Source organism: Phalacrocorax carbo, chromosome 28, assembly GCF_963921805.1.
Source record: "Phalacrocorax carbo chromosome 28, bPhaCar2.1, whole genome shotgun sequence".
Taxonomy (NCBI): Eukaryota; Metazoa; Chordata; class Aves; order Suliformes; family Phalacrocoracidae; genus Phalacrocorax; species Phalacrocorax carbo.
The window spans coordinates 3214285-3236348 of record NC_087540.1 but is presented as its reverse complement, the minus strand read 5'-3'; the positions used below and the strand labels follow the sequence as shown (position 1 = coordinate 3236348).

The 22064-nt window shown below is 49.6% G+C and overlaps 1 protein-coding gene across 7 annotated transcripts in view; it reads right to left on the bottom strand.

Moving 5' to 3' along the window:
- The window catches only part of PIP5K1A (phosphatidylinositol-4-phosphate 5-kinase type 1 alpha), a 28175-nt gene continuing 6111 nt past the window's right edge, over window positions 1–22064 (bottom strand). Inside the window, exons 1-16 of one of the 7 annotated variants that reach the window (XM_064475203.1) lie at window positions 17179–17738; window positions 16581–16615; window positions 15714–15803; window positions 13096–13226; window positions 12585–12702; window positions 12186–12338; window positions 10713–11012; window positions 9943–10148; window positions 9203–9286; window positions 8490–8538; window positions 8007–8091; window positions 7534–7671; window positions 6717–6825; window positions 5703–5783; window positions 3086–3170; window positions 1–2542 (exon numbers count right to left, since the gene is read on the bottom strand). In XM_064475203.1, coding sequence (XP_064331273.1) covers window positions 2540–2542; window positions 3086–3170; window positions 5703–5783; window positions 6717–6825; window positions 7534–7671; window positions 8007–8091; window positions 8490–8538; window positions 9203–9286; window positions 9943–10148; window positions 10713–11012; window positions 12186–12338; window positions 12585–12702; window positions 13096–13226; window positions 15714–15803; window positions 16581–16615; window positions 17179–17251 — 1740 coding nt within the window. In that variant the 5' untranslated portion in view covers window positions 17252–17738 and the 3' untranslated portion in view covers window positions 1–2539. The other 6 variants (XM_064475199.1, XM_064475202.1, XM_064475206.1 and 3 more) reach the window with 6 other exon arrangements.

The window sequence follows — 22064 nt, the reverse complement described above, 5'->3', positions numbered from 1 at the left end:
GTGGGTTCAGCAGCACACCGTGTATTGCGCGTCCAAGAGACAGCGTGGTTCCAACAGCGGACGAGGCCACAAGCGTTACAGAGCCGCAAGGACAAGGGTCACGCATGGCACGAGCTGCTCCCCGGGCGGGGGGACGGGGACGCGGCTGGCCCTCCCGGGCGATGCTCCTGGGGGTCCCAGCGGTGACGGTGCCGAGCAGGACAGGAGAGGTCCATCGCGCTCTGTCCCATCACCCGGCATCGATGCGGAGGTCACGGCGGCATCGGCTGCTCCCCCAGTCCCTGACCCCAGCATGGCAGAAGCAAAGTCCCCTCCCCGCGCTGGAGAAAAGCCGCTCGGGTGTTTAAAAAGACGTGAAAACCCGTTGCCCGCTACTTTGAAACACGCACGCACAAAAAAAGAAGCGGTTCTGAGAACCCATTACAAAGCAGAAGTCGATATATAAACGCCACCCACCCCCCCACCCCCCTGCTCACTGAGTAACTATCCCCAGGCAAAGGGAAAAAAAAAAAATAACCAACCCAACACTTAAATACAAGTTCATAAATATTAAACCATGGAAAAAAAAAAAATTGAGACTTGGTTTGCTTCCCTCCTGGTGAAGAAGTAAAACAAAACAAATACGGTTTAGGAGGGAAGATAAGAAACGAGTGTCTAATATAGACAGTTACGTCAGCTATAAAGTGTAACCTGCTGGATGGAGTCAGAGGTACAGGGGAGGGAGACGGGAAGGTCCAGCAGAGACGGCGCGGGCGTCCCCGAGCCGATCTTCCTCCCGCTCACGGGTCTCGTCACGACGTTAAATCGGCGTCAGAAGGTTTGAGAGCCCTTGAGAACCAAAGTTTGTGAACAGCGACTGTCCTCGTGTTCCACCAACCCCCTGGGGATCCGGATACCCGGAGTAAGGCCATTCCACTTGGTCTTTCGGGAAAAAAAATAGAATTCTTTAAAAACAAAAAAATGCTTTTTCTTAAAAAATATCAGCTTGTGTCGCATCCACTTGAAGCTTGAAGTAGAAGGTGGGAAGAGACTTGGCTCTGAAACATCAACTAAAAAAATCCCTTTCTACACCACTACATTCTTTGTTTCCTTAGCAATCATTGCTAATTAGTATAGAAACCCCTTGCACTACCGCAAGGGCAAACTTTAAATTACTTTTTTTTAATATATATATATATAAAAAAGAACAGAGGATTCTAACCCACCGGGAACACGGGGAAGAGTCACTTCATTTTTTTAAAAAAAGCATTTAGTGAAAATAAAGATCAGTCCAACGTCTGCTCCGAGATCTCCAGGGAAGCGTTTGCAGCCGGCGCGGGCCGGCGTCACCGCCGGGAATCAGCAGAACAATCCCTCCTTTCAGCTTATCATTTTGTTTAAAATCGGACTCAAAATGCCCCGTCCTTTTGTGGAGGCAGAAGTCCGTCCCATTTATGTAGGAAGCTCAGTCTCAAGCCGCCGGGAGCACCAGCGTCGACCGCAGCTACGATACAGGCGAGATATCAAAAGGGAGCCGATCTATAAAAACAGGAAGGGTTTTGCACGTGGTGCCCGAACAGGACGGAGGGCAGGGGAAGGGAACGGAGCAGGCTGGGTTTGGTCCGTTTGCGTAAGAAATATTTTAAAAAAAATGTGCCCCTTACAAAGATCTCCCTTCACCTGCGACTCCCTGCTTGGCGGCGAAGGGACAGAGGGCTTAGTTTAAAAAGCGGGGGACAAAGCAATCCAAAACCTCCCTGACGTCTTAAAAAGCTTTGCACGTTCGAAGTCCTCCGAGCAACACAGCGCAGCACCTAGCCCTCCTCGTCGCTGTCTCAGGGCGATGCAGGATTGAAAATGGAGGCGGCTCCGGCAGCCAGGGAGAGGCGCTCGCCCACGGTCAGCGCGGCTTCTTCCCCCTTTCCGCCTCTCTCACGTGAGATACTCTATGATGGAACACTACAGAAAAAACCTATTTATTAAAAAAAAATTACTATATTGCAGGACTAAAATGAAGTGATATGACTGAATTCAGAGAAACATTTAAATTAAAAACTTGTGTAAAATACGAAATAAAACCCCATTGCTCTGTCGCAAACTGCCCCAATGAGGCGCTAATGCCTGTTTCCGCCCCAGGAACTCTGAAGAGTCGCCTGCTCTCGCAAGGTTTGTGGTGTCAGCATCGGAAGCAGCTAACTCCCTGAAAGTCGGATCCCTTTTCCAGAGGGCCTCAGCCCACACGGAGCAGCTCCTCCTCCTCCTCTCGACAGCCGGCTTTGCTCCTGCCGGGCTTCAAAGAAGGACAGCAGGGACACAGTGGTGGGCTCTGCTGTAAGGAGACTTCCAGGTGTCCGAGGCTCAGCTGCGCTGGCTTGGTCTTTGTTAATACTATCCCACTAAGCACAGCCCTGCCTTCCAGCTTTTAGGTTTCTGTCCAAATAAGATGTCTTTTTTTTAAAAAAAAAAAAAATCAGCAACAGGGGCTGAACGTTTGTCAGACTCCACAGACCACGCAGAGCACAGGACAATCTGCTTCCATCGCGGTGGTCTTGGTGTTGCTTCACTGTGAAGAGAAAAGAGGGGGAGATGCTGGGGAGGGGTCTGCCTCCCTCTGAGGGAGAGCAGCAGGAGCTCTCCTGCCTGGTCCCCCCCACGCCTTCTCCACCCTGGGAGAGGCAGAGAGAAGAGGGCTGTTGAGCTCAGTTGTGGTCAGGCTTCCCCCAGCCACCATCTTACATTAAAACAGGAGGGTCTGAGCATTCCTCCGTGGGGACAGCAGAATGGGCCTGGTCAGCCTCACCCTGTTTTATCTCTGCCATCAGACCTACTCTGGGCCCTCAGGAAAGGGGAACGTCTCTGCTTTGTCTCCTGCTTATCTAATTTAAAGCAGTTGGGGCAGCAGATTATCAGGAATGGTGCCTAGCACAAGGCAGGCTGAGCCTCCGCATACCAGAGCGGGAGGAAGAACATCTGCTCCCACTCTGGTCAACTCACACATCTCACTCAGTGTCCGCGTCCCCCAGCACAACTAGGGACGACATAACCCCTGCTGTTCTCCATCTCCCTCCAGAGCCGCTCTTTTCCTCCGGAACGGGGAAGTACTCACAAAGCTTATCTCTGTCTCTTGCAGGTCTTCGAGCTGCTCTCTCAGCTCTGCGGAGTGCTCAGGTATGGAAGGTCCTGGGGAGCCGCTGGGGAAACAGAAGGGGGAGACCTGTAAAGCAGTTTTTAAAAGCGAGTTGTCAATAAGTCACATCTCCAGGGCTGCCCCGCTGAACCCAGCCAACGGAACGTCCCAGCGCGGCACAAAGGCGTTTGTTAGGCAGGTTTAATATGGAGGCACAGGCAACACCGCTGGGGCAGGCAGCCAAAACATCACCTAGAAAATCATCCCCCCCCAAGTTGATGCAACTTCAGATATTAGAACTGAGGATCTTTTGTCCAGCCAAGCAGCAGCACCTCTTTACAGAAGTTTTCAAGTGCCTCATCAACAGAGAAATGGCCCTGGGTGAAAACTGTCCAGGGACAAAGAAACCAGGAAGTACCAGCGCTCAGTGAGTCAAAGCCTTTCCAGGGGAGCCCTTGTTTGGAAAAGGCCCTGGCAAACCTTTTACAAACCTTTTAAGCTCTGAGCATGAGCTATAGCCTGACAGCAGGATATACGACACGGACAGGCTGAGCACCTGTAAGATACATCGCCAAGGAGAAAAGGTGGGGCACGGAAAAAGACCTGCTTTACTCTAATACCCCCTTATTTTCCCACTTCTCTCACAATCCTACAGCTAAAAGGCTGCAATTGCAGGCTGAGGAGCTCCAGCTCCCAGCTTGGGGCTTCCTACCGAGGATATGGTGACCACAGCTTCTCTCCTTGCCCCCTGGAGCAAGAAGCCAAGCCTGCGAGTGCGTACTTCACCTAGGCCAAGCAGTCAGGGTGCACCGGCGACTAACCAAGGCAGTCCTGAAACCTCCTACGGACGGCATGACCCGTCTGGCCCTCCTGCAGCTAACACCCAGGGTTTGTCACTGCCTGATTGCAGTGGATGCCTTAATTAGCAGGTATTCAGTGGCCTGTTGCCCAAGTACAGGAAGCATCGAGCTGTTCAATCATCAGGCTACACGTCACCCTGCACAAACACCCTTGGATCAACACCCGAACGGAGACATGGGGACCCTCGTCGGGAAGGCACAGCTCCCTCTCTGCCTGATCACGCCTCACCCACACAGCCGGTTACTCTGAGCTGCTCCAGCTTCCTCCTCTGCTGAGCTCTCTAAGTGGTGACTCGCTGCTGCTGACCTATGCAGAAATCAAAGGCAAGGACGCTCAGGGCTGGTTACAGCGCATGTAGCCCTTGAGGTCTGTCTTAATTAGCACTAAGCAGCGCTGTCCTAATGCAGGGCTGCAGGATGAATCATAGAACCATTTAAGTTAGAAAAGACCCTTAAGATCATCGAGTCCAACCATTAACCTAACACAGCCAAGCCCACCGCTAAATCACAGCGCCTAAGAGGAAAAGAAGTGCCCCTCTCAAACGGAGGGGATCGCCCTCTGGAACCCCTCGCCGCAGAATGCCAGTCAGCGGCCTCCATTCCCAGCGGCACACGCTGATGTTTAGGCGTCCCCAGCGCGAGCATGCGGCTGCCAGGGTTAATGGCAGAGCTGGGATGAGGACGAGGGGGATCCCAGCCTCGCGAGGGCACCCACGCCTGCACGGTATCGCTTATGCCACCGCAGAGAGCACGTCTTCAACACACGGGCTGCACATTGCAAACAGGCACGTGGCAACGTTTGAGGGAGGCACGAGGCTGTGCTGCACGGATGAGAGGGCCAAGCTTATGTTCCTAAGGCAGATCTGGAGCGGAACAGATCCTGACTTCCCCGTGCCCACCCCTGGAAGGGCAGAAGCTCTAACTGGAGAGGTTTTGGGTGAGATGACTCCCCTGTATAAAGGTCTGCAGAGATTTAAGAGGTTACCTCCCCAAAGGGTGATAAACACCCCGCTAGACTGGCTGATTCTGTAGAAAAGGAAAACACAAACACCTTTTAAATCCATTCAACAAGTTACATTGTTATAAATCAGTAATTCACAAATCACTCTCATCCTTTTCAGGGTTTGCAGAGCTGTACAGATCTCCCAAGGTAGCAAAAGGGGATTTAAGCCTCTGACAACAGGTCTGATGCAGGGAGCTCAGATCCCAAAGTCCCGCACGGGAGAAAACACCGGTCCATTCTCCCTTCTGGATTTCGTTACCACCATCTGGCGCTGGCACACATTTTTACGGGATGTTGGCAAAGGGTAACCACACGCTTGAGCGCCCGCTGGGTACGGTAAGCGGTGTGCTCTGCTCCAGAGGTACCTGGGGCAAACACAGATCAGGCCTTGCAGCTGGGGAACCACTTGGGACTCGGCCCAATTGTGCAGCACGTTCGAGCTTACCTACCAGAACCCGTGCTTTCACCACGGGCGCTCAGTGCCACGTGGGGTAAGGAGGACACCATCCCCAGAGGCTTCACCATTGCGCCTTACAGGCAGACAGGTTAAGGTCTGCTGAGCCTTGGCACGGGGACACGCTTTGTTACAGCACTGCATTTTAGGAGTGAACTGCCTGTACAAAACCTCTGTAACCGCTGACCAACAAGCGTGAGGCCAAATCCCAGGTAAGTCTCCCTGAGCACACCCTCCAGGCAGGAGAAGTTTGAGGCAAAGTCTGGTTCCTCCCCTCACCTAGACAGGAAGATGCCGGGAGCTGCTCTAGTCAAATCCTTTGCTGAGCTGTCAGCTTTATGCACTTGTACGCCCACTGACCTACACAGAGATTGAGGGAGAGAGACCCGCGGTTAAGTAGATAAAAAGAACACCTCGGGCATGCCGATGCACTGGAAAGGAGCAGCTCTGGTTCAGGATCCCTACCAAGAAGTGTCCGTGTTTTACAGAGAGATTAAGAGGAGTTAATTACAACTGCATCTTGTTCTCCTGCGCCTCAGGAGAGAGCGGACACCTCGATCACTGCCACTGAGCAGGCAGTGCGTCAGGAATGGGGAAGATGGTTTCTGATAATTTCCAGGAAGAGAAGTTAACACCTCGGAATAACTTCTACGAAAGGGATCATCCTCTGACCACAGCTCCTCCTCCTCCCTGCTAGTCTTACCACTTCAGCAAGAAATGACACATTCAAAGGCAGCCACCAGCTCCCTCAGGGCTCTCCATGCATTTCAGCTTCTGAGACATTTTGAACGGCACCTGCACACATCCCTGCAGTCTCCTTTCCTGAGGAGTTGTCGGACCTCAATGCTAACCTAATCAGTAAGTTGCAAGAGAGCCCAACCCTCTGAAAAGAGCTGTGGGAAGGTCAGCATCACCCATCACCACGTTAACGCAGTGACAATTTCACCAACTCGCTTCAGTCAGCACAATTACCTCAACTCCAGAACAAAGCCATTAAATACAGAACACACAAGGAACTAAAAGCCACTGGGATCTCCACACAGCCCAAGCAGAAGATGCAACATCATGTCATCTGTAACGGACTGCACGCAGGAACAGCAATGCTCCCCCCTTGCACATGCTTGAACCGACAGCAGAGCTTGTCAACAACACACAGACCTCTCAAATGGGTATTTCTGCAAGCATGCCAAACCCAAAACAACCGATAAAGCAGCACAGAGCCCTCCCACAGCTCACAAACTCAACTCGCAGGAGCCACTGGCCCGCCAGGAGCCGAAACTGCACGAGCCTTACCTATTTGCAGGCGAGTTGAGGCCTCCGCTGCCCAGGGAAGAAGTGGACAGGGTTGTTGCAATGGAATCGCTGTTAGCTTCGTCTACTGGCAGGGTCCTGGGCAGGAGATCTGGGCGACCAAGGTGGGAACCTGAGTTGAAGCACAGGCTGTTCCATCACCAGCACAAGCAGGGTCGTGTGGCATGAGCTCCCATACTGGCCAGGGATCAGGATCCATGCTGGATCCCACCCAAGACACCTAAGACACCCGAGCACTGAAGAACCAGCCCTGCACACAGCTCTGTTCCAAGACCAAGACTGCCCAGCCGGGCTTCTCCCCTGACACAAACCCCAGCAGCTTGTGCACCAAGCACACAGGGCTGCCACGCAGCCTCAGCCCACCTCCCAGGGGGAGCGCAGGCCACGCTAGGTGCTTGAACAAGGCCAAAAAATCCCACAAAGCAGCAATTCCCCACCTCCACTACCTGGTCTTATCCTGTTTGTGATTAAAGACTGGCTTTTACCATGAGGTTTACCATCCTGCCCTGCATTTGCTGCAACAGAACATCTGGAAACAGCTAGGCCCTTGCAGGGCTCACTGCGGCTCCTCCAGGCTTTCTCACCATCCTGCCAAAGGCCATTTGGCCCGTAGGAGTTTTTGGCCCTGTCTGGTCTCTTGCACCCAAAGCCCCAGGAAACAGGCCCTCCCCTGGCAAGACCACAAAACAACATGGAGGCGTCTTGCACAGCTCAGGAGGCAGCAAGCTCTGATCAAATACAAGCTGAAAAATAACTTCTATAGGCTTTTTTTTGTTTTGTTTTTAGCACAGGCACCAACCTTGCTCAATATCCACCTCTGTCGTTACTTGTGCTTTTGTCTCGCACGACATGTGCGACTGGGAAGGCACTCCTCCTTGACAGCTCCGCCGAGGAACCGTTGTGCCAGACCGGCTCTTCTTAGAAGGGGATGGCTTTACTTAAGGAAAAAGAAAAAAACAAAAAAAACCCAAACAAAGCATTTTTCTAACATATTCAAGGAAGGAGTAAAAGACCCGACGCAGCAACTTTCCAGTGACAGAGTCTGGCGTGAGGGCCATGCCCTGGAGGAACAAACTGATGGATGAAACAGCTCCTATAAGGTCATGTCTGCGAGGCAAGAACAATCTAAGAGGAAGGAAGGGGTGACACAGCACAACAGACTTCCTAAAGCTCTGCGTGCTGCCGTCCACCTTCCCAAACCACAGCTGCTGAGCAGGGAGAAGGCAGAAACCATGGCAATTGCCAAGGGTACAGCTGCGTGGAGGTGCTTACGTGGTATTTTCTTGAAGGCTGTGTTGCACATGAACCGTTGGAACCTTTCGGCGTAGAAGCTGGGTCTGTGCACAGATACCGTGTCCTAGAAGTCCAAGGGACAGACGTTAACGTGTGAATCTGAATTAGTAAGTGATCAAGGTTAACATGAGCTTCTCAGGCTGTGAGCCTTGAAAGACACACTGTGCTGGACTAGGAACAGCCAGGGATTCTCACAGTCACTCTCACTAGCAGCTGTGAGAAGCAGTTAGCTACAAGCAGTAGGCAAAGTAATCAATACTTGTTAATGAGCAAGTAGATGATCGGCATTAACAAACCCAACATTTCTGAGAGTACCTAGAAAGTATTACTTTTATATAAGAGGGTAAACACACACCTTAGAAATCCAGGATCCTATGCCCAGAAGGAGCAAGGACAGCCAGCACAGTTTAAGACACTGATATTATTGTTAAACAAGCTAAAAAGTGATATTTTTCTACTTACCCCATCGTGTACAAGGGCCTTCCAAGAATGCTCCAGCTTCTTGACAAATCTGACAAAGAACAGAACAATCTTCACACCAAGTCCCACTGTCTGTACCACACCGTGCTGGCTCAGTACCGAGCCTGGCTTCTGACCACAGCGGCAAACAAACCGCAAGCGCAGACTTCTTTGGCTCTAGATTCTCTTCACTGTCACATTTTTCTAAGACCATTCCACTGACACCGGCGCTGACTGCACAGTTCCCAAGGGGAGAGTTTCACAGGCGTAATTATCAAGGGCAGTTAACTTGTGATGACATTTGACAGAGACTTTACATACATAACCCTCTGCATATTGCATTTCAATATAAATAGAAGAAAAGGCGAGCCTTACAGCTATTTTTCATTTTACAGTGAGAGGCGGTTATGGCCATTTTAAGCCACCACTTGTTTTTTCCTTGCCACTTCCTGCACAACGTCTGTGTACGACAACCACAGCACACAAAAACAGCTTCGTGAGAGTAAATCTATTCCAGGAACATGAAGCAAATACAGTAAGAAAGACCCAGAAATTGATCCCAAAGTGCCCGACTTCAAGAGAAAGCAGTTAAAAAAGTGAACTTGTGTCTTAACTGTTTCTTGAAAGCCAATCTTGACAGCCTAGCAGGGCCAGGCAATGCTGGAAAGCAGCCTTCAGCCTTAGGTGATACAAAGCTGCTTCTCAACGCTTCTTACCTGTAGGACTGCAACACATCAATGATGCCGATGTACAGCAGCAGCCTCTCCCCCTTCGCGTTGCGGGCTGGAATGCCTCCCATCCTAGAAAAGGACAGGGCACAAACATGAAACAGGGTGTTCTCACACCCCGCTGCCTCTCTCACGCAGCCTAGCGTGGGCTGAATATTATGCGAACTATTTAACAAGCGTCAACATGCGGGAGGCACCTACTGTTCAGCTAACAAATTGGGGAAGGCAAGTCAGAGCGAAATGCTATTTCAGTAAGTTAGCTAAATCTCCCGAGGGCTGACCCCCTTTTCCCTCTGTATGACAATTTAATTGAAGATAAGGATTAATCCCCACTCATCCATGAGAAGAGACCAAGCAACTGTAAAGACCATCTACCACCATCCATACTAAGATGGCAGCTGGACTTTATGGGCTGTTAAGTCTGATCTAACAAAGCATTCACTAAGCCTCTTGGAGGTGGATGGAAATAACTAGTTGGAGCTGCCAGCAAATGGTGGGCAGAGAACTCTCAAATGCCACCTGGAAGGTGAGAAAAATCTTTTGTGCATTAAGGAAGGGAAATCAAAGATAAAAGCACAAAATTTGACATCGCGACCTCTCCGCCCTGCCTGACAGCAATCCTGTATAGCCCAGTCTGCATCTAAATTAAGTCTTCATTAGCCAAGCCTGGGTTTTACCCCTCACTCCTCGCAGTATTTCACTGGGAACAGGAACACTGACAGACTTACTGGTCATCTGTTTCTATGGTGCCGCCTCGCCGGGCCTCCCCCTGGATGGATTCCATGGCGGTCGAGTAGAGGGCCTTCTGGGCAGCGGGCCGCCGCGTATCGGTCTGCGATGTGCCGTCTGCCATCGCGTGCTCTCTCTGTGCCAGATCGATGTTATGGATTGCAACAAGCAAACTGTAATCCATGATTTTGAAGCTCTGCAGGACCTGGGCAGAAAGTCGACAAAGGCTCACTCATTATTGCAAGCCCAGTGAAACTGTCAGAGCAGACGTTTTCAGCTGCGTACTCAGCATTTTCGCCTAGAGCCCCGAGCGTATTGAGGGGATGGCTTTTAAAACACAGCTCGCACACAGTCAGCTCATCTCTGCTCGCCAAAGGGACTTAGAGGAAAGGCATCACTAGTACCCCTGTGCAGACGGGGACCCAAGCCAGGGAGAACAGGGACTTCTGCATGGCCACCCAAAGGCGGTAGACAACTTGAGACCAGACTTGTTCAAGCATCCTGCCCCTCCCCTGGATCCTGCCCTGCTCCAGAGCTCAATCTTGGCAGAGGGTGCTTCCTCCACCTCTAGAGGCAGCGCTGGGTTTAATTCAGGTTGGAAGTATTGAATGAAACTGGGGTCCAGGTCCTGCTTCTTATCCACCACCATCAAAAATGGGCTCTCTAAGTCAACAACCCAGGCAGAGGTGGCAGCTCCTGAAACCCTTTCATGGCAAAGGCTCAGGAAAGGGAAATAACTCTCCACGCTGCCCTTCACCCTTCCACTTACCAAACAGTCTCTCTGTAACGTTTTGCACAGAGCGTTATACATGTCAGAGTCTAAGAAGAGGCCATCGGGGATGTCCTGCATAAAATCCAAGTCCTTGTACGTTGGGAAGACCTTCTCCCGCTCCTTCTGGGATGCTCGGCGTTTGTAGGTGGAGCCCTTCAGGTCATATTTCAGGTGCATTTTGACAGAGCGCGGCAGTAGGTTGTTCATCACAACAATGCGAATGTTTTTGCCTCCGGCCTGGACACAGTACAAACCGTAAAACTTTGGCAGCAGCGTCCTTGGGTTCTGGTTCAAGTTCTGAAACACCAAAGACAAAGAAATACCTTCAGAGCCATTCTGGTTATTCACATGCCACTTAGGAGTTATTTGCTCCTTCCTGTGCTTCTATATTGAAACGGGGCTGGCAATGATTCAAAGCCATTGCCAAAGAAGCTAAGAGACAAGGGCAGGTGAACACAGGGAACAGATGGGTGATGTCTGCAGTTGTTAATAACCTCTCTGCAAAGCTGAATGGGTCAGATAAAGATTGTAGGAAGGAAGGAAGGAGTTTGCTGCTCATTCACTCAGAAGCTAAGCTGGGGAGCCTTCAGAACAAAGGAAGATCTTGTGCCTAGCCTTTTTAAATCTGGCACTCAGGTCAAGCTAAATACACCAGGATAGAGATGGATCTAAACTCTCATGGCTGCAGAAGGTGCTAAACAGGATTTTGAAGAAAAGCAATGTGGTTCTGGGATATAGTCACAGCAAAAATATTTGTGGGTTCAGGAGCAGTTTAAGGAATTCAGCTGGTGACCCCAACAGCATCAGAAGTCCTAAGGCACTTCTACATGGCAGGACTACCTCATGGCTAGGCTCCCTTTCACAGAGGTGGTTTGTGAAGGCCAGGCTGGACATAACACGAGCAGCCAGATCACACACACACACCGTGTTTAGGGCAGGGTCTGATTTTGCTCCAGAACAAATAAAGCCTTTTTTGCTACAGCCACTTCCATAAAATTAATACATCTCTACTTCCAAAGCTGATGCTTCTATATATAGAAACATAAAATCAGAGTTCTTCAGCAGGATACTTTATCTTTGCAGACAGAACCAAGTATAGTCCCAGGAAGGGAAACATAAGCCCGGCTTTGCAAGACAAAGCATCATGGGCATGATGCTGTGCAGCAAGGAAGCAACGAGTAGTTCACAGCTGATCACAAAGCAGCCTGCAATCTTCCAAAAGGGTCCGAGCCACACAGTGGAACCCAAGACCCCTGCACAGCACGCCGGGCTTATGATGCCCAGGTAGCTTGCATTAGTCTGTAACTGACTTTGTCGCTGGACAGCTGAGAGAGAAGCTGCCGCTCAGCTGGGGCACAGATCAAACCTCCACTCACACCTACCAGGCGGTGCGTAGCAATATCTGCCACACGTGCACATTTGGGGGACCCTTTCCCAGCTGGCAGAGAAAGCCTCGCCCAAGTGACTTACCATGTAGTAGCCAGGCAGCAGCTTCTGTAAGAACTCAGCCTCTTTGTGCTGAACCGTTTTGATGATAAACTCATCATCACTGGATACGTAGAAGAGGGATCCGCTGGCCCCAGAGTTTGAAAGTTCGATGAGTGGCTCACTGCAGAGCGAGTACTGAGGGGGACAAGGTGAGAAACGCAGAGGTGAGAGAGCCGCCAACAGGAAACGTCAGCATGAAGGCTCTTCCTTTTAAACATTAACAGAGGCAAACCCAGGGTCACATACAGCATCCACTGCTGTGCTTACAGAGCTTGCCACAGGCCCTCACAGTGCTCCATAGGTCTGACGGGGGGGAAGCGGACAAACACCCACCACACAGAGTACACAACAAATGGGAACCCAGTCCAGCCATCAACTCACCAGATAGTCATCTGGTCGGATCCCAAAGAGCTCCCGGAAATAGCGAAAGGCCACTGGGGCATAGGTTTTGAACCGAAAGTCATTGTAGTGATGAGCTGGGGTGAGGTTACTCCCTTCACTGATCAAGGAGAGAAGCACACACATGTATTTATATCTGAAAAATTTCTTAAGAAACTGCCCTAAAAGCAAATACCCACTGGCTGGCTCCTAACACACTGGAGGGCTAGAAAGCACCCATCCAGAAGGGACACATACAGGCACACACAACAGCAAGCCTGCGTTTGTTCACAAGACCGATGGTGGACGTATATAGGGAAGAGCCAGGGTTCTTCAGAAACAGGTGGAAGGCAGGAGCCAGAGGTGGTCTGTACGCAGTGCATTGAGTAGCTCTGCTCAGGAGACCTGTGCTCGCTCCTGCACTCAACTGTCCTGGTTTGGTGCAAGCAGGGTTAGGAACTAATGCTGCTACTCACTAGCAAAGCACCACAGGGAAAAGAAAGCAAGCACCAACCTTGGGAAGAAAATACTTTCTACTACGTAGAAATCTTGCATGAGAACATCTCTTTCGGGTTTGGTGCTCAAGCTTCCAACTGTGTGTGTAATGCCCAGCTGAATGGCACCTTTCAAGGCAGATGATGTTGTCTGGAGGGGCACAGAAAATGAGTTAAGACAATGTAGAACAGCAGACTGGAAATAGGAACAAAAGAGTTACAGAAAAGAAACCCCCCAGTTTAAAACAGCAGTGTTAGCTGGGGCATTTTACACCTACTGGTTCCGGCTTCCATCATTTCTTTCTCAACGAATGTCAGTTTGGCAATGGGAACACTTGGGAACACCCCTACATCTCTGACAGCACCCTACTCGATATTTGCACTCTGGGTGATTCAGCAGTAAAGGACCTGAACTGGAATCAACATCCAGCTGGTCCTTAAAAGGACTGAATTTCATTTCATCCTCCCACAGCGCTCATCTCTACACGCTGCAGTCAGAGGGGGATGACATCCAGGGACAGATTATCTTATGCCCCTAGGGACACACACATTTCTTGACACCTTGCTGTGCCAGGTCTTGGAACTATACGCTTTGAAGCTTGTCCTTCCCCAGCTTGGGCACAGGCTGGGGTCTTCTACAGCACCAGGCAGGCATGACCAGCACACAACACACATTTCTGTTTGGTGCCACCCCATTCCTCCAGCTGCCTCGCCTGCTAGGTCATGGCTCTTTAACCCTAAGGAGTTCAGTGCCATTTTTAAATAAGGAGCAAAGACATGAATCCCACTCCTGCATCCTCTGCTCAAACTGTCCAAGAACAATGTAGGACTGTGTTCTTGTAGCAGCTAGTCACAAGAGTCCTCTTCTGCCCGTGAAGCACATGATCTCATCTCAGACCACTGAGAGATGCTTCAGTCTAGCTCGTGCTATGGGCTATCTTTCCCCAACCAGCCCAGATGAGATCTGCTCAACACCACAATGTTACGTGGCCCGTCAGTTCCCGGAGCTATGAACTCTGCTGTAACGCCTGCTGGAAACACTGAGGCTGCAGAGCAGGTGCAGGTTGGATTTGTGCACTGGACATTTCACTTGGCTTATACATAAAGCAACTGGACTCACGATCCAAATAGTTTGTGTTTGTTTCCTTAAGCTAAACAAAGCCCAGCCCCCTGCCGCATGCAAGAAATCACTGTAGATCAAAGCATTTGGCAACAGCGGACACCGCAGTATCCAGGGGACAAACATTTCAAGCTTTTTTCCCAGACACACATCTTCCATGAAGCCTTGTAAAATGACCAGGAACATTTCTCCCATTTAACTGTTTTTCTGTTATGATAGCTGCAGGAGACCTGCTCACGGCTCCCTGAAGAGAAACTGGCAGTAACTCCACCTCATCAACAATGTCCTTTTCTCCTTCAGCTACCTGTTTGTATCTGATATTTACTTTGATATTAGATGGGGAATGAGGAAGAACTTGGCTCCCCTTTCCTTCCTTTCCCTCTAAAGGGTAAAGTTGCTTGAAAGTAGATCTCTGCTCGGCTCAACTAGCCCTGCTTAAACTCCCAGGACAGCCTCACTGTTGAGAAGCAGCACTTACCAACAGGGCACAGCAATGCTGCCTTGTTTGTGAACACAGAGCCACAGGGCCAGGTTGCCAAGGAACAAGTATTTTTCTCTTCTGTTAGCCAGCACGATCAGCTGAGCAGCTGACTGCCTGTTTACAATTGCTTTTATAGGGCAAAGAATTTAAAAAAAAAAAAAACAACAGCTTACCACCCCTGGAAAAGGAGGGGATGGAAAACAGACAGACTGTCCATTAGTCTCATTCCAAGAAAAATCCCATGCAGTGTCCCACCAGGCTTCTGGGACTCTTGCAAGAAACAGTCAGGCATTTTCCATCGACTTCTACTTCTCTCCCCTATTACCACTGTCTAACCTGCTATCTCTGAATCTGCTGGAGAACGGAAAGCTGGATCCCACTCTTGAAGGCACAAGTAATTTCAAAAAGGGCACTTTAACAAAAGCCAGCTTCTGTAGAAATACCATTTGAGTTCTCCCTTCCGCTCCGATTCCCGACCGACAAACAGAGGTACATCTGGATTAGAGATTTCAGACCAGAAGCTTCTCTTACACAAAGCTGTGAAATGCCCATATCAAGCCATTCCTCATTTAATCTACATCCTAGAAGTCAACCTCGCTTCAGAGAAAGTCAGCCCATTCTGATGAAGTTCAACAAACTGGAAGCAGCATCCACAAAATACCCACATTTACAGGCTTTTTAAAAATACCCAAACAATCTCCCCTTTGTAAAGCGAATTCCAGTAATGCCACAAGATCTATAGAAACTATTTTGCCCGAAGAGCACAGAAAGCACCCAGTAAGCCAGAAGAGGCCTAGGAAGTGTTGCTGATGGGCAAAGTTTAAAAATAATCCTCTTTAGAAGGCTACAGAAGAGAAGCTAAGAAGGACATATTCAGTCCTTCGCTTCCTTTCCTTTGAGATCTTCTTCAGCAACTGTCACAGACGTTGCCCGCTGCCTAGCGCCGGACCTCGTGAGACACGCCGCTGCTCCAGGCAGCGCTTGCATCGCAAAGAGGAGAATGACGAGCCGAACGAGTTGCGCAAGAGGCAACTTACCTTTTTATAGGTAGTCTCGCCCGTGGAGTCCACTCCTCTGTGCCCTTTCTTTATCGTCTGTGAGCCTGGCTGCCCAGAACCACCTGGCATCTAGGATTGGAGTAAAAGATGCTAAGAAGCAAGGACATAAAACCCAATGTCTCAGAGGCCAGTGGCTGCTCAGAACCACCCGGCATAGCTCTGCACGTCTCAGAGATGGAGCCTGTGAAGTGCTGAAGCTCCAGGTCCCTGCATGCGTGCAGAGGGAGGAAGTGGTTCAGGTTGGCCTCCGGGACAGCAACGGCACTGAAATGCCCTCGAAGAACCCACTGACTCCTGTGTGACTGAGGCCGGACATCTAATCAGAGAGAAACACCTTCATGCAAGACCGCCTGGAAGGGTTTGCTTTTTTCTAATCACCCTCATCACAAACTGATCAGCTCTAAGCAAGTCTGGACCAACTGCAGCTGGTCACCATGCTTTCTGCCAGTAAGGTCAAGTCTTTGAGAAAACATTTTAGGAAGGTGGCAAGTTCTACTGTGATTCATGCCACAAGAGCTCACTTGACTCATCGTCTTTTAGCACGGGCAGTTGTTAATGGTGTTTCTCAGTCAAAACGAGTTGAGCATCTTGCTCGCAACAGGAGATCTACGTGGTGTTTTGGTGGCACAAGAGTTGTTCAGTTCCAGGACAAGCTGGGTTTTTAATTGGAGATTCTCTTTGCAAGGAGAGATGCTCTGATTTCCCAAGTAAGTAGCTGCAACTTACTGTACTTGACACTGCCTGGTTTACCCCTAACTCAAATGGGATTGGAAAAATAGCAGACAAGCCTGAAACTGGGTGTTCTCTCAGCCAGAGAGCAAACCAGCTCGTCAGTCAGAAACTTACCTCAGGTGTGAGTGATTTTTTGAATGTAGACGATCCTGTCAAAAGAAAAAAGCTGCACTCAGAAAGGGTTAATCATTATTATGCATCACAAAAAAGCCTGACACACCGCCTAAGTTCGAATGTTTTAAGGCATCTGAAAAAAAAGCACTGACTCATGGCTGATTTCTTCCCTGCTTCTCCTCTTAGAGCAGAGAAAAGCCACCAGGAAATGCTATTCTGCTTACTGCTCGCCAGCCAAACTCCAGTTTGTGCCGACGCTATCGGCTAGGGTCTGCTCTGCCCCGCTCAGCTGGCCTCCAGCACCCCCCTGGCTGCACACCAGCGGGCAGGACCTCCTTCAGAGGTGGTGTCAGCAGCTTTCCCTGCCTTCGACGCACTTACACAGCTTTGCAGGATTATTGCCATCTATTAATTTGACCTGGGAGGGCCAAGTGCTCTGCAGTGTTTCAGTGGATGTGCTGACCACGGTTTATCTTAAAATTATTTCCAGAACCTTTTAATAAAAAAAGGCCCAGAACATCAACCCTTCCACTTGAAGCCAAGCCCAGGAATTTTCTTACTACCATGGTGCTAAATATCTGCGGGGTGATGCACTAACTTTTATCTTTTAGGCCTGGATTCCCATCTTGGGTTTCTTTGGATGCAGTAAGGAGAAGAAAACAACGAGCCATCAGATGACACTGCCCCTCTGCGATGTCTGTCTACACCACAAAGCCACCAGCCAGGTTGAGACCAGCACTGGTGAGGCCCAGAGCTCCCAGGGCAGGGACGCTGTCCCTGCCAGGCAGAAGCATAAAATTGTGATGTGCTTTCTACCTCCAGCCCAGAAAACCAGACAAGCTCTTTCATTTTGGTTTTTTTCTACTTCAGACACAGCAATAGATTTTTTTTTTAGGTGGGAGCCATGACCACAGCCTTACAAAACCGCCCCCACCCAAAAGCAACACCCCCGTCGTACCACGGAGCAAGCACAGGGTTGCTTCCCCCAACATCCAGTAATTGTTTTACCAGATTATGCATTACAACATAAAATCCTTGCAGTGGTTCTGGGTCCACCCACCACTCGCTCAGCGGAGGAGCCCCTTCTGCTCGCCTGTTACAGGCGGTGTAAAGCCTCTCGCTGTGATTTCAGCAAGCACTACAGCTCTACAGAAACTGCATTTCAGCAGAAGGAACACAGGTACTCAACAGCAAAATCCAGCAGCCTTCTGATCCCCTTATCGAATGATCAAAGTTCTCATTTCAATACATATTAAACAAGAAAGCGAGAAAAAAAAAACCTGTGACAAGCACTTTTCGCTAAACAAAGCGAGCGCAGAACTCCAACCGCCTTCCACCCTCTCTCATCCCCCTTTAAAGGCGAGAAGGTTTGTCCTGACAAGCTCAATTTTTGCGTTTGAAGTTTCTCACAGCTGGCTCTCCTCCTCCCCACACACTTGGGGCTCCTTGGGGCCAGCCACCCCACTTCACCTCTCAGAATCGTTTAGGTTGGAAAAGACCTTTAAGGTCATCAAGTCCAACCATAAACCTAACGCTGCCGAGTCCCACTAATCCTCGTCCCCAAGTTCCACAACACCAGTAGAACCACAGAATCATTTAGGTTGGAAAAGACCTTTAAGACAAGACACTCTCATATCCCTTCCCAATTCTGGGCTGGTAGCGAGGGGAAGAGAGAGCACCTCTGGCTAGAAGGAAGCTTCTGTGACTTAGTGTGTTACGGTGAAACCAGTAAAGCCCGGCTCAAGGAGCTTTATCCCCTTGCCACAAGGCTTTTGAACTTGCCAGGATCCATCAGGACACAGGGATGGAGGAAACATCCCAGGCATCACAATATAACACCTGTTCAATAGCAATTAAACTTTTTTTAAGCAAGTATCTAATTACGTAAATCAAAACCTCTAAAAGCCCCATGATTTAAGCAATCCTAAGCAGCGCCTCCAGCCTCATCGCCTTGGAGATTGTCCGTGTTAATATTTCACCATCCGCGCAAAACCATATTCCACTAGGATTCAACTGGAGCTCTCTCGCCAGAGGACCCAGCAGCAAATCATCTCTGTGCTGCCTTAATCACACACAAACATTAAAGGTGAGAAAATACAAGCCTTGGCTGGAAGAGCTAGCATCCCAAAGCGCATCTGGTTCGTCCCCGGTGATACCACGGGATATCTTGATCTTAGAGGCATCACCATGATTTTTAAGGAAGACGTACAGCATCTCTGCACAGACCAGAGCATCGGCTTCACCTTCCCCTCTACCCCCACTGACCCAAGGCCACGGTGTCTCAATTCGTCCTTTCATGTAGTGATTTGGGAAGCGACAGCGATGAACCTCCCAGTCAGGACGGTTACAAAAAGGGTGAGTCAAGAAGGGAAAGCCGCAGCGTGCGGTCAGAGCATTGGTGCGGTCGCTGCATCGCTCTGGTCCCAGCACACCCAGTTTCCGTGGCAGGAAGCTCCCCCTCCCTCCCGCTAGTTTCCAAACGAGTTTGCTGCTGATTGGGAAATAGGTAATTCCTGTTTGACCATGATAAAAAGCACTTATTCTCGTCTGAGTGCAAGGATGAACACGCAGCTGACGAGGCCTGCTCAGCTCCAAGGCCAGACTGAAGCTACGTACTGGTCTGTTGTAGGAGCTCTCTCAATCACCAAAAGCGTTACTGGCTGAGGTCAGAGAACAAAACTCAGACATTCCCATACAAAAACGTTTCAGTTATTTCTACCTCTTCTTACTGCTATGTAAAGGCAGTTTTTCCCCACACACTGCTTGGAGAAGCGAAGGTGTTAAATTCAATGGCACAAACGTAACAAAATGAAATAATTTCAAAGAAAGCTGCTATTTCTGGATCTGTTTAAACACCTTTAAACTGAAGGAACTCATCAGTCATAATTCTGACCCAGACTGACAACTAAAAAAACAGCTTGAGACACCTAAACAGTTAATTCTGGCCACAGGAAACAGATCAGGGTTAGAAAATCCTGTCCAAAAATGAATTCATGTTGTCCCAAAAAGTTTCCTTTTTTTTTTTTTTTTCCCTCCTTTCTTTTGTGATTCTGGGAGCAATCCCTAACGGGTGATTTCAGAGCATTCCTCAGAGCTGTTTACTGGAAGCTGAATCAATCTAAATAAATAGCTGTCTGCCATCCTCCAGCCTTAGCTGTCCGGGATTATTTTCAGCCAACATCAGATAGTGTACTCTTACCAACTGCAAAATAAATGCTAGGGGAAAAAAAAAAAGCTTAAAAAGTCACAGCGATGGCACCTGGACAAATGGTTCGGACAAACATTTCCCTGGAAGGAGCACATAACGAGCATTCGGGTCAGACCCTCGCACGTCTAGCAAACGAGCATGCTGATTTGGTACAGCCAGGACAAACACCCGCTTTGCTCTATTTTTAAATAGAGCTGCTCCAGACAGATTTTAGCTGCGCCTCATGTTTTAGACGAAAATAAAAAGTGAAAACGTTAGCACACCCAAACACATCATCAAGCTCAACTCTCCAGCGTGTAGGCAGGGCGAGCGGAGCGCCAGGACACATCACACCGGCATGCACTGCCCTCCCTCCCCGCTCCCGCTGCTGGCTTCGTCTCGGCCAAGCAAGCGGCCAGGGCGAGTCGGGCAGCTGGGTTTTCCCCAGACAAGGTCCTCTTAATGCTCAACAACAGGAACATTCTCCTTCCTCACCTGGACTCTGCCCGCAGGGGGTGACACCATCAATAAGAGCACTTCTGCGCACACAGAAGTCAGTCGCGAGACCAAGCCTTAGACCCAAACGCTACCTGGAGGGCGTGCAGTACGTTGGAGCCCCCACGGACACATCCAAGTCGCCGTCCGCACAGAAATCCCCCAACGCATTTTTTTTCTCTGCCTGCAAATCCCCCCGAAAAAGGTCTGTTGGCATCAGTGTCCCCCCCCAGTCCAAGGCCACGGCCGCAAATGGGAATGGCGGTGAGATTTCTTTTCTTCAAAGTGCAAACCAGGCAGAAACCAAAGCAGAAAAGCCCCGCTGGAACAATCCTGCTGGTGCACACAGGGATGCGGAGAGCTGTTTAGATGTCAGGAGAGCGCTTACACAACACACTTCAATAAAACAGCAGCTTTTGTTGAGAGCGGTAGCAGCTTATTTAGGGGAAAAAAAACCCACCACGTTTTGTCAATCCTCAGAAGCCAAGACAGTTACGTAATATGGCATTTTGCTGCTGGTTACTGGAGAGGAAGAAACCATGCTTTATTTTTTTAAGCACATATATGCAATACATCTACCTCTTCGAAAGGACATCACCGAGCAGCACAAAAAGCTGAAATCTATACAAGGGAAAACAAAAAGGTTATGCAGTTGTCGTGGTGAACTGGTACTTCAGCTACTCGAAAAAAAAAAAAAGATATGTTTTCCCCAAGAAAGTTAAAGGAACACAAAAAGAAATCCTATTTCCACCAGTGAAGAAAAAACAAGGCCCAAACCTCGTAAGCAAAACACTTCTGAGCAAGGTACCTTAGTCACACACAACAAAAACCTCTTCCATGGCTTTGGAAGAGACTAAATATTTCATTTGCTTCTCTCAGGAAGCTCTTATGGAAAGCTGTAGAAGTCTGGCCTGAACCAAGCGTCAAAGCCAACGCTCTTAATCAGCTGGAGAGGGAAGAAAACCCATGAGATCACGCTGCCCGCCCCTGCCAGCGCAGAACACAGCCCTCCAGAGGAAGATAAAACACTTAAAAACACTTGATCTTGGCCTGAAGGCCAAGCAGTGAGTAATAATTTTGAAATTCTCTGCATCAATAGATCTGTTCCGATAAATTGCGTTAAGGACGTTAAACCAACGGCAAAGCTGCCGTAAGAGAGATCGTGAATCCAGTTTCTCGATAAAGAGCTCTCGCACGCTGTAGATTCCTGCTCAGGGTCATCCTTCCCACCACCGTTAGCCGTCGGCAGCTGATGGACGCGTGACTGGTTTTACTGCCCCGGATTAGCACATCTTCCTCCCTCACCCCTACGTTTGTTTTACGAGCCTGTTGATGGCCGGTATGGCGTGCCGCGCGGCGAGCCACGCTGACGGCAGGACGGGACACTCCTGGAAGTCACTGGATACCGCTGACGTGTCCGCGCCAGCAAGCGGGCGACGGGCTGGGAAAAGGCCCAGGGAAAGATAGAGGAGAAGCAATCTCTGTAACATTATCTAGACACTTCTCGCTGCTTTGCAGAAACAGTAAACCCTTCCTCAATCTCTCCTCACCAGCAAACTGCCAAGTGCTTTGTCAGGAGGGCAGCGTACCTAGCCACGGGGAAATAAAGCGATTTTTTAATCCAAGATGCCAGGGGCAGAATTAAGAACAGGTTTCCTTGCACAAGCATTTTCTAAGTGCCCAGAAGAGAGCTAAGGCCAGGCGTGACATCTAGAAATCAATTAAAAAAAAAAACCCAAACACTAAACCAAACCAAGCAACTCCTCCGCCTTCTGCAGAGGTGAGCAGAAGAGGCACTCACC